The sequence below is a fragment of the Cricetulus griseus genome, chromosome 3, assembly GCF_003668045.3.
Source record: "Cricetulus griseus strain 17A/GY chromosome 3, alternate assembly CriGri-PICRH-1.0, whole genome shotgun sequence".
Taxonomy (NCBI): Eukaryota; Metazoa; Chordata; class Mammalia; order Rodentia; family Cricetidae; genus Cricetulus; species Cricetulus griseus.
The window spans coordinates 44,119,996-44,132,127 of NC_048596.1; the positions used below are offsets into that span (position 1 = coordinate 44,119,996).

The window sequence follows — 12,132 nt, forward strand, 5'->3', positions numbered from 1 at the left end:
GGCACTTTCTCTTTGGAGATCCGCTCTCATCAAGTGTTTCAGGTTGCCTTGAACTCATTCTGTAGCCCAGAGAATCCTAAATACTTGTAGTCCTCCTGCCTCAACCTTCCTAGTTTCTGGGATTATAGGCCTGACCAGGCTAAGAACTCCAAAGTTTTTGGTTCTTGGAGATTATAACCATGGCTCACAGAAATTCAACTTCACAAGTCTAGAGTCCCATTGTCTCCTGGAAGTAGCCAGCCCATGTTCAGACCTTGGAAGGAACCTCCATTATTCTAAACCATACAAAGTTAAATGTCACATATACAAGACATCAAAATAAATAATAAAACAAGAGGAAAATCTGGCAGTCAGGCAGTTTAAATATCATAAAGATCAATTTATGTCAATTTTGAATTGCAAATAGTTTATTCATAATTATATTCTAATTATCATTCTAAAACAAGTACAAAAATCAGAACAGTAAATGTCTTTCCTTAATAAACTTTCTACATACAAATGGCTCGATTACAGACATGATTTACCCTCCTAAGGAAAACACCAGCTAAAGTAAAACTACTATCTCTTCTTGAATATTGTATATTAAGCATGAATTTTATTATTGAAAATATTCATTAGGAGAAATGCTTGATGACCAAAAGTGACCAAATACATTTGTGGTAGCTGAGAGAGAAAGGTTAATTGTGATTTCTAGCCAGAAGCCTATTCTAGGAAAAGACCAATTTAGCTATAATTGTTCCTCTGGCTAATGCAGGAAACTGGTAACATCTTCAAACAACCTCCTTTTTCCTCCTTTTTTTTTTTTTAATGATGTAGAACAATTGCTGGCCTAATGAAGGGACTCGGTAAATAAATTACGCATCCCTTTTTTTTTTTTTTTTTTTTTTTTTTTTTTTTTTTTGCTGATGATTCTAAGAGAGGGAGTTTCCATCCTAGCATTGCTGTTCTGAAATGAGACTCCCAGCAGACCCCACAATTTGAACATTGCCATTAGAAACCGAGAAAATAGCTGCGATGGACCACAGCTGCAGTCCCAAACTCTGCGTTTACACTTCATCATTAACCACTTACGCACACAGGCCCATACCATAAGCTGCAAAAAAAATTAACTTTACCTCTCCAGCAAACTTCTCCCATTCCTAGGGGAAGAACAGTGGGTGCTTATTCCAGCAAAGATGCAAGGCAGTTATGGAGTTCCTGCAGTAAATTGCTTTTTCTCTCCCCACTCCCCTACCCTGTGTGTTTCTGTAAAACTTCTAAGTAGTCAAACAACCACAGAAGTGATCAGAAACTTCTCTATTCTGAATCAAATCTCCTAAACACTCAATGCTGATCGGCTGAGGGGAGGGCATGGACTAAAAGTAGAAAACGAAGTCTCAGCATTAATCAACTTTAATGGTCTCTCTTAAAAACTAAGAGGAAAAGAAAGAAAAGCTATCTACATTTGAGGCTGTACAGCTTCACTTCCAGCTTCATCCTGCATGGAGGCCCTTCCTGCCCTTTGTTGTGTCCAGTAAATAGATGACATCCTGCCTTGTGCTGGAAGCATTACCTCAACAGATTTTAGTACTGGCTTCTGTGAAGGTTTAAAGGTTACAGGCACCATAGATTATGCATTTTCTCTTATGCCAGACCCATAAAGGTACTTTGGTCTCCATAAAAGATACAGCTTCTAAATGGGTCTGCTTTTGTTTCTTAAGTGCCAACACTGAAACACTTACCATATGATTATTATGGCCATGCTAGAGAAAAGTGGTCCCACATTCAGAATGGGTGGCAACTGCCGATACACAGTGAAATTTTGGTTCACTGTTTACATTTTCAGACAGTAAAACATACCAGACCAGCGTGCGGAGCCTATCAAGAGGCTGTGACTATCCCCTTCTGCCTCTGCTCCAGGGTGTGGAAGGGAGCAGAAACCAGAGTCAGCATACCCTGGATGCTCGTGGACCCTGTGCTGAGCAGGCTCTGAGGGAGTGCCACTCTGATCCAGGCAGAGCCCTGGCCCTCACAAGGGCTTTGCCACTCTCAGCCAAAGTACTGTCCCAGAACTTCGGGGAGGGGGGTGTTTTGGTTGGTTGGTTGGTTGTGTTTTGGTTTGGTTTTTTGTTTTCTCCTTTCTCATGCCTACAGGTCTTTTGCATCTATGGAAGGAAGGAAGGCTGGGGCTCTTTTTCTCCCGGAGGAGGAGCGCCCTTGTTCCCCCACTGTCCTTTGAGAGCAAACTCTCTTGGGAGTGAGGCCAGGACGAAGGGACTGTGTGGCAAATAAGTCACATCAGTTCAGACAGGCCTCACCAATTCACCTCTCTCTCTCTCCACTTTGCCTGGCTGTGAGGGGAAGATCGCTGATACTAGAGAGTTGCCAAGGTTCTTTGCTGGTACCGCTTGCACACACCGACAACCACGCTACAAAGTTGTTTTCATCCTCATCCTCCTCTGCACACCTTTTCCTCCCTGCCTGCAGCAGCACACACCCACGCCCGGACACACGCACCCCTGAAGCTTCAACTTACCAGTTTAGATTTGGCGCGTTGCAAAAATTCTTCCATGTCTCTTCTAGGGACTGGGACCAGGGGTCCAGATGGAGAGCTCCAAGAGGGATGAGAGCAGCAGGGAGAAGCAAGAATCTCCAGAAAGTAATAGCTTGTTGGGGCTCAGGGACCAGCCGCTCCCTAGGCGGGCTGGTGGGGACTGAGCCCTTCTGGCTTCCGCTGGACTGCTGGCCCAGCCCACGCCCCGCAGCAGCTCCAGCTCCGACTCTGTCCTAATAAGGAAAGTGGGTGTGCCTCCCGGGAGCCCAGGGAGGACACAGGCCTGCTGGCATGCGCTTGGGGGGCCTGATGCGGGGCTGGCGGTGGGGGCGGTGGGGGTGGCAAGGGGCTCCTTGGCCAATCGCAGGGCCCCGCGGTGGCCTCCTGACGCGGTGCGCTGAAAGATGCTGCAACCATGGACAGCGCCCAGAAGTGCTCGCCAAGTGCCAGGGGCTGCTGCAGACTGACACTGCTGCAGGCCCCACCGCGGTCAGCAAGGAAAGGTGGGAAGAGGGACACAGGCCCCAGGAGAGACTTGGCCTCGGCCAGCGCCTCTTTGGCTGGCTGGCACTGTACCAAGAGCCCAGTGGTCACTTAATGAGCTAGTCTGCTGGCCTGGCCGGGGATGCACTCAGAGAAATTGGCGCTGGGAGGGAAGGGGGGGGGCGGGGAGGAATTGCTGAGCTAAAAGCCATCCGACCTTGATGGCTAATAACCAGAAGAACGGCCTGGAGGTTGTATAAGCTGCAACTTTCCTCCCTACCCTCCAAGCATACTCATCCAGCAACCGATTTCCTCAGCTCACTGCAACTAGACGCCTTTCCATGGGTCCTGGGGCTAATGGATAGCTATATCCTTGTGCCGTCTCCATCTACACTTGACATGTTTGCTCGGGGAAAACTGGGCATACAAGCTAGCATCAGCATCACAGAGCTTATTAAATAAGTGTCAGTTTCTACAAGATTCTCAGACATGTCTATGTACATTCAAGTTTAAGAAGCACTGCAATAGACATTTACATTTGCAGCCATGAGTTTATGTTATACCATGGAGTTTTCTGTGCATTTGTTAGTCTTAGCTCCCCAGGCTTCTTGGGGGTGGGGGTGTGCACGACTGCCTATAAGATCCCCCATTGCCTTCTCCTCAGCCCTTAGTGCTTAGGCCTTAGCACAGAGGTGTTTCCAGCCTGCCTATAGTCAGAGCATACAAACCATAGGCTTCCCAAACCCTTAGACCTGGCCCTGTTTCAGTCCAACTAAATCAGCATCATGTGGTCTGAGCCACAGTATTAGCCTGGTGTCAGTGTGCTGCCCATGAAGTACAGTCATGAGGCTCCAGGTTTCAATGAACTCCAGCATATGCCTGAATCACTGACAAGAAAAGGAAATGGGACAGACTTAGTAGACTTCCTAGGGGAAGCCTTACCCTCTCCAAGGAGCAGATGGGAGGTGGCAGGGGAGTGGGGAGAGTGGAAGGAGAGGAGGGAGAGGGAACTGGAATTGGAGTGTAAAAAATAAATTAATTTTTTTTAAAAAAGGAAAGGAAACGTGTTGCTGTGCTGCGTCCAGAATTTCAAGTCTACGTGTGTTTAAGACTTTATATAGCTACCAGTCTCCCAAGGTTTGCACAGGTGTCAGAACCAGGTACCACACTTTAAGAATGAAGTTTGTTGTCCAGAATACCTTCCTGACACATTCACCCACAGAACACCCACTGCCCTGCCTGTGTTTTCTATTAGCAACTTACATTTTCTACCATGCTATAAATTGCCTGGTTGCATGTCTTTATCCTCCTCCAAGCTGTGAGCTCCATGTGGGCAAATGCCTCACCTACCTCATTCATAGCTGGATCCCTAACAGGACAAGAGTTATTATGTATGTCTCAACCCTCAGTTAAACATATGCTAATGGACAAATGTATATCTGAAAAGATAGTGCGTGTGGTCTTCTCTGTCTGATACTGTATCTTCGTCACTTTCTCAATCCTTGTATGTACTTACATACTTTCTGATCCAATCATTTTTTATTCAGAAAAACTCTAAAGAGATGAAATCAGCAGTCTTCCAATCCAATTAGAGGGAAGTGGTGGGACTCTAAAGCCCCAGGGCACGTTCAGGTGATAAGCCCTGTAGAAGCTGCAGATCCTATCTGCTTTCTTTGCTGACTTCAGGAACTTAAAGTCACGCAGATAAAATAGTGCAGACAATTCCATTAACACTATAGAGGAAAATCCACAGGACTGCTTTTGCCTCTGGCTTCACTGGAGAATTTAGGGGATGTCACACAATACCACTTTATCCCTCTGACCTTTTACTTTTTCCTTTTCTACCCCCCCTCCATCCCCTTTCTTTTTCTTTTTAGACAGGAGTTCATTCTGTAGTCCAGGCTTGCCTGGAACTGTGTAACCCCAGGCTAGCCTTGGATCCATGGCAATCCTCATTCCTCAGCCTCCTGGGTATTAGGATTGCAGGGGTATAGCCCCATGCCTTCTCTGCCTTTTGATGCACATTCTGGCCTTGAAATTACGAAACTTTTTCTGATGGTTTCAAATTTCAACGTCTTTATGCCCCACTTTTTCTCTGCTAATGGCTACCCTTCAAAAGTTTGCCAAAATTTCCCTCCTCGTGAAGTTTTCCTGATTTGACCACCCAAGCTAATTTGAGACTGTGGTTAAAATTCCCACAAACCTGTGACTTAAAACAATAGAAACTCATTATCTTATAGTTCTATAGGTTGGTAAGTCTTGCTGGGCTAAAAGCATTTTCTCAATATGGTTGCAGTCCTTCTGGAGGCTATAGGGGAAAAAATTCTATCTTTTCCAACTACTAGAAGATTCTGTATTCAATGTGTAACCCCTTCCTTCATACTTAAAACCAGCAACATTGCATTTGTGATGATTCTTCCAGTTTTCTCCTCCTCCTTTCTGTGCTAGGTACTGGACCCCAAGTTGCTCACATATGCTAAGCAAGCACTCTACCACTTTTAAAATATTTGACACAGAGGTTTCACTAAGTTTCCCTGGCTGGCCTTGAACATTCTCTATAGCTAGGCAGATCTTGAGTTTGTAATCTTCCTGCCTCAGTCTCCTGAGTATTCGGGATTACAAGCCAGTATAACCAAGTGTTGTGGGGTATCCTCTAGAGAAGAATACTTAGACACAGGTTTAAGCCAGAGTCTTTATTAGCTGGCCAGTGACCACACTGTGTGTTCTGGATTCCAGTGTAGCCCCAAGCCTTTCTTAGGGTGCACTTTTAAGAACCAAAACATTATCCTGGGCTAACATACATCAGTTAACAAGAACAGAAAACCTGAAGCAGAACTACAGCTTTCATTTCTTCCTTCAGCATACATGAAGCCTCAGCTGTGCTTGGGTTAATGTCTCTAACTCAAGGTGCCTAAGGCATAATCTAGACCTTCAATAAACTCACGGAGCAGTCACTGTAGTTCAAGGCTAAGGGAAGCAGCTGAGAAGTGGATCAGCTTTGGTACTAGTTTTGATGCAACACAGTATGGCAACTAAAGTCTATAGCCTTGTCCTTGATCTATGTGGTATACTAAATAAGGTAGGCAATTCTTTGACATTGCTGTTATGAGAAGTAGGGTCTGTATTCTCTCTCCTTGAATCTAGAGCAACTCCATGACTCCATAAATAATCAAATACACTGGAAGTGGCATCTTGTTCATTTCTAAGATGGGTGGTTCCTCCTTTTGCCTCTTGGAATGCATACTCTTGGAGCCTTCCCCCTGCTGTGAGGAAGCTAAAGCCACCTTAAGGAGAGTCCCAAACACAGAGGATCAGGGGCTGCAGTGAGAAGGCCAGTTGTTAGCTATATATGGGGAGTTGTCTCAGCTTCTCCAGACCCAAGCATTCCAATGTGGAACAAAAATAAACAGTGCCTGCTGGGCTCTGCCCAAACTCTTGGTCACTTACACACTAAGCAATTTTGAGCAAACTTTTCCCCCCAGTGCTTCAGTCCCTCCATTTATAAAGCTAGAGGAACCTTCTCCCTTATAGTCACTATGCATCCTGCATGCAATCACACAAGCAACCTGTCCCGCTCCCACTCAGTAATGCCATCATTGATTGCCCTTGCTGAGGCTCCAGTAAGAACAGGAGGGACAATGCAGTGACTGAAAGGAGGCTCTTCCTTGAAGCAAGGGCGTCTCAGAGGCACTGTGAATGTACTGAAATGACCTCCTTGGGGCTCATGTCTGACCCCCACCACATAACACCTCCTACGATTTTGCTCCTTTGGTGCCTGGATTTTACACAATGAGAAGTGTTTCCAGAAAGGTACCACAGGTATTTCTCAACAGCAACACATCCACCAGCACAGCTGGCTGGTGACATCCATCTAAGTTTTTGAAGACCCGTGTCCTTCCCATTCTCAGTTACTCCTTCCCACCCCCACCAGGTGCCTGCTCTTTCTTCACAGTCTTTCATAGGAACGCTGTGCCGACATTCACCTCCAAGTAATTTTACTGTTCTTGGTGCCACTAGAAGGGCAGCTGGGCTTTCCTTTCCAGGCCAGCTCCTTATTACCAGAAAGGAGGGTAATGTGGGCATCTCCTTGGTTAGAAACGACAACTGGCATATGCTGTCCCTTTTAAAATGAAACTCAAGTAGCATGGCAGATGCTGAGTCACCGCTTGTGGGCATTTCCCCGCCTGCCTTTTACTTCGCTGGCCGCCCCTCCCCCACCCGGGCTGTAGCAGGTGTAGTCCCTTGGTACAGACTTGCTACCTGTTTTTAACTCATTGTTGTGATACAAGTGAAGGAACTGCATCTCCTGTTGAACTTGGTTAGAAAGAACTGGAGGCCTGCTTGAGGATGGGAGACAGAAAGTGGACAAAGGTGTGTTAGCCTGTATCCTTTGTTCAGCTTCTCACCATCTGGGAAATACCGGCTTTTCACCCTTTGAATGGTCAGATATGACACATTTAGACAAATCATTGTGAGAGGAATTAATTTTTTAATGTGTTTTGACAAGGATATTAAATTTTTAAAAATGGGCTTTGTAAAGGCTTTATTTTAAAAGAAGAAATGCTGTTAACTTCCATCTGGTAAGAAAGAAGAAAGGGGTCTTACTGGGCTTGTCAGTGGATGATGGCACATCCTAGCTCATTTGGGAGACTATCCTGAGAGTCAAATGTTCAGGCTTTGAACAGGGCACACAGCACTTGCGTCATTTCTGGGAAGCACAGACGTCCTGTGGAGCAATGAATTTAATTTGAAAGGACAGCAGAGAGGGCAAGTGCTCTGAGTCATCCGGACAATGGGCAGCGGCTGCCACTTTAAGATCTGTGGCTGTTGAAAAATGAAGCATAAGGCAGTGAAGTCTCCCTTTCCTCAACCATCCGACTAAGGTCTAAGGGTTCACATTTTCCACAGTCTCTTCCTGCAGAAAGGTATAGCTCAGTTCCCTTCAGAACGAAACTGTCTGTCTCACAAAAGCCATGGGCTGTGTTTTATCATTGCTGAGTATGCCCTGGAAGTTGCCTGTGTTGGAAACTTGGAGGCTGGTATGCAGTAGGAAGAGGGGAGGCCTTGAGGGAGGCCATCAGATAATCCTGTTCATGACTTTGTAGGGGGTTAAAGTTTGTCAGACAGACAGGTGAGTTCATTTCCTTTAGAATGGGGTGGTTAGGAAAGATCAAGGCTCATCCCTTCCAGGCCTTTGGCTTCCTCGCCAAGTCAGCCTTTCCATACACAGTCCCACCATTTTGACTCTACACCATCAGACCCCAGAAACACCAGTGTCATGCCTTTAGATGCCCAAAACTGGGAGTCAAAACAAAAACACAAAAAACTCTGTACTTTAATTGTAGTTGCCATCTGTAGTAGCCTGTCTTTTTGGTGTCACTCTGTATCAACCTGTGCTGGTGACTGAGGTGGAAGTATAGATTGAGAAATGGCAGATAAAGATGCTAAGGAAAAGACAGAGAAACAGAATAGAGTCAGAGGGCAATCCAGTGAATACTGAACACCGCCAAGTTTTTTCTTCAACATTCTTAAATATCCCAAAGAGGGGAAAATGGCAAAAGACTTATTAATCAAGATACAAAGAAGAAACAGCCTTCCTTAATTCTCCAAACATTTGGTAACCACACCTTAGACTAAATCTCCCATTATCTGGCCTTGAGGGTTAAGAGTAATCATACCTCAGACCACGACTCTTGTTATCTAGATAAGACATCCATGCCTAAAACCAAACATCCTACAGTACCTACATACCTTAGAACTTTATGTCTTATGACCTCAACTTGGAAGAGTAAGGATAGTTTTGAACTCTCTGACCTTAAGCAAAATGAAACAAATTTATTTTTATGGGCCCCAACACTTTATAAGTATCCAGGCTGTAATATTTTGTTACAGCAGTTCAAAACACATTAACGGTGTGAATTTTCACTCATGACACCATCATACAATTCCATTAGGAAAGTATTTGGTGAGGTGTTTGGAATTTGAATAATTTTCAAGGTCTGAGAAGCCGGCTTTAATTGTTTAGACACTGACTTTTCTATCTCCCCATCTCTTTGTCCTGGCAATAAAAAACAAGAAAAAGAAAAAGACTTGAATAGATGTTCTCAACCTCAAAAATCTACCATTACAAAACTTATCTCTTACCTCTGAAGTAGCCTTATAGGATGAAGAGTAATGATCACTAACATTGACTCCTTATCAGAAATAAAGAAACTGAGATCCCCAATTGCTCATTAGCATGACCAAAGACTGAAATCTAGCCTTTGGATTTGAAAGTCCACATCCTTTCTCTTGAGAAGGTTGCTGCCTTCTGCACAGTTGATTTGCATGAAACATCACCATAAAGTTCTCTGTGTGCCCATAACACTAATCGTTCTAATGATGGAAAGGGCAGGTATTGTCCAAAGATGTGCAAACTAGGTACAAAAATGCAAACTGTACAAAATTATTCAAGCAGCAAGTAGTCAAACCAAGATTCCAACTCAGGCACCAGGGTCCAGAGCCCAGGGACCAAAACCAAAGCTCACCACTGTCTATCCATTGTCATACACAGCCCAGTGGCCCATCTGACAAAGGAAATTTGGAGACTGGAAAGAAATAAGAACACACCCCACTGCTCTATTAAGTGCATACCTGAGATTAGCTGGCCACCCCTCACCTAGAGAGTACTTCTTGAACACAGAGACTTCACAACTCTACCCAAAGGTATGCCAGAGAAACCACCAGAAGGAAAGAGCTGCATGTCTCAGAAGCACAAGCATTCTAGATCTTTTGGAACTCCCACCATAGACTGGCTCAGCTAAATGGTGGCCTCTTTCCTACAGTCAGTATCCTTCCCCTCCACTTTCCTTCACTCCACTGCTAAAGCAGAAAAATATCACATAGTGATGGGCAGAAGCCTGCTTTAATTGTTTAGACACTGGCTTTTCTATCTCCATATCTCTTTGTCCTGGCAATAAGAAAAGAAAAGAAAAAGAAAAAGACTTGAATAGATGTTCTCAACATCAAAAATCTACTGTTACAAAACTGAATCACGTTAGGGCCATAAGGAATCAGAATAAATATCTTTATGGACACTTGTTATATTTTTAAAGGTCACCGCCCTAAACAAACAAAAGCAGAGCAAGCATTTTAAGGAGCCTCAGTTTGAAGCTCAGTAATTAAGAGATGCAAACTGGCAAGTCTGGAAAGAGGAAAGTAGCAAGCTGGATTTGTTTTAAGTCTTTGCTTCCTTGTGTCTTAAATGCTAATGTCCTTGGAGGAATCATCTATTCATGGCAGGAAGCCTAAAATTTAAAAAAAAAAAAAAAAAAGACTCAAGTTTCAGGTTGGAGGATGTTGCACTACTGTCATCTAAGGCATCCTCAGTCTCACCTCATGACTGAGAGAAAAGAAAGAATTTAGAATTTAACGTGTTTCTGCTATGGGATAATGCTCTTGTTCACTGTAAAGATTTGTCACTGTAAAGATTGGTTTAATAAAACAATAATTGGCCAGTAGTCAGGCAGGAAGTATAGGTGGGGCTACCAGACTAGGAGAATTCTGGGAAGAGGAAAGGCAGAGATGCAATCACCAGCCAAATGCAGAGAAAGCAAGATGAGAATATCTTACTGAGAAAAGGTACCAAGCCACATGGCTAATGATAGATAAGAATTATGGATTAATTTAAGTTGTAAGAGTTTGTTAGTAATAAGACTGAACAATAGCCCAAACAGTTTATAATTAATATAAGCCTCTATGTGTTTATTTGGGACTGAACAGCTACAGGATGGGGCTGAACAGAAATTTCCATCTACATGTTTCCAATAACATTAGATGGGAAGTAGTAAAATAGGAGTGGCCTTTAAAAGTTTTAAAATACTTTTTACTTTCACTTATGTGTATGAGAGTGCACACCCATGCTCATAAAACCCCACATACACACACCTATGCACAAAGAAGGAACCACACCCCCTAGAGCTGGAGTTATAGGTGGTTATGAACTGCCCAGTGTGGGTGCTGAGAATTAAACTCTGGTCCTCTGCAAGAGCAAAGAGCAGCAACTGTTCTTATAACCACTGAGCCATCTCTCCCAGCCTGAGATGTGGACATATTTTTTAAAAGTCCCACGAACTGTTGACTTACATGAAGGTAAAAAGTTTATTTGCTCTATACATCCCTATTTTAGATTGCTGCAGCATAAAAACTGATGCAAAATTCCAGAAGGAGCCAGGTTCCTGTTGCCACACCCAGCAGCAGTGGCAGAGCCATGCTTTCCCGAAATGCTTCACTACCTACTTACCCAGCCAGTGCCCCTGTCCAACTCTCTTCCCCACATTTAGTATAGTATAACCCATCCTTGCTTATACAGCTGAATTGAGGGAGTCAGCAAATGGTCCTCTCTAGGACAAGTCCACCTTAGTCTTGCATAGGATTGCCTCGGAAATTTAGGATAGGAACACAATTCACTTCTAATAATTTCAGAGATACCCCTCCTATCTCATTCTTACTACCTTGATGAAAATAGAAAAATAAATCAACAATAACAAAACTTTTTAAACGAGATTTGAAATGGTAAGTCATCAACTGGACATAGGCATCCTGTTGTCACTTCCAAACTGCAGTAAGAGTGCAATGTGGTCATTAGCTTGATTATCAATAAATCCACACAGCTCCAGCTCCACAGCAGCTAGTTGAAAACATTTATTGACTTTAAACCACAAGAAGAAATGTCAAGGAAATCGCCCAAGCAAACCAGGACGAGTCAGGGCTTTGAAAATGGCAGGTGAGTTACAATGAATGCTCTGCCATCTACCAAATGCCTGTTTAGCCCATTCCTCTTCTTACCCCTCTCCATAGTGCTGCCTGCTCCAGAGACAGACATCCATCTCACCTTGCTGCATCCTCCCACTACATGCGGCAACTTGATCTTTCCAGATAATTACTTCCTCGGATAATGATAAGTGTTTTTTTCAATTCCTCCCAAGCTGATGCCTCTCGGAGGAGAAGTGCACAAACCAAATAGACACAGGAAAAAATATAGGCATTTTGAACTGCCTAGTTAGGTTTTATCAAAAGGGGTCAAAATGATGGCTTTTAATTATATTCAAAGACAGCATTTTCCAGAATGCTGGCTC

At 43.9% G+C, this 12,132-nt stretch overlaps 1 protein-coding gene across 20 annotated transcripts in view; it reads right to left on the reverse strand.

Annotated features, from left to right (window-relative positions):
- LOC100767704 (prune homolog 2 with BCH domain) overlaps window positions 1–2,735 on the reverse strand; it is a 254,057-nt gene extending 251,322 nt beyond the window's left edge. For 10 of the 20 annotated variants that reach the window (XR_004769034.1, XR_004769035.1, XR_004769032.1 and 7 more), the window contains exon 1: window positions 2,516–2,735. Coding sequence is in view for 13 of the 20 variants with exons in the window: in XM_035441939.1 (XP_035297830.1) it covers window positions 2,516–2,551 (36 nt within the window). In the remaining 7 variants the exon portion in view is untranslated. The remainder of the gene's footprint in view (window positions 1–2,515) is intronic. The other 10 variants (XM_035441937.1, XM_035441934.1, XM_035441943.1 and 7 more) reach the window with 1 other exon arrangement.
- Window positions 2,736–12,132: the final 9,397 nt, after the last annotated feature.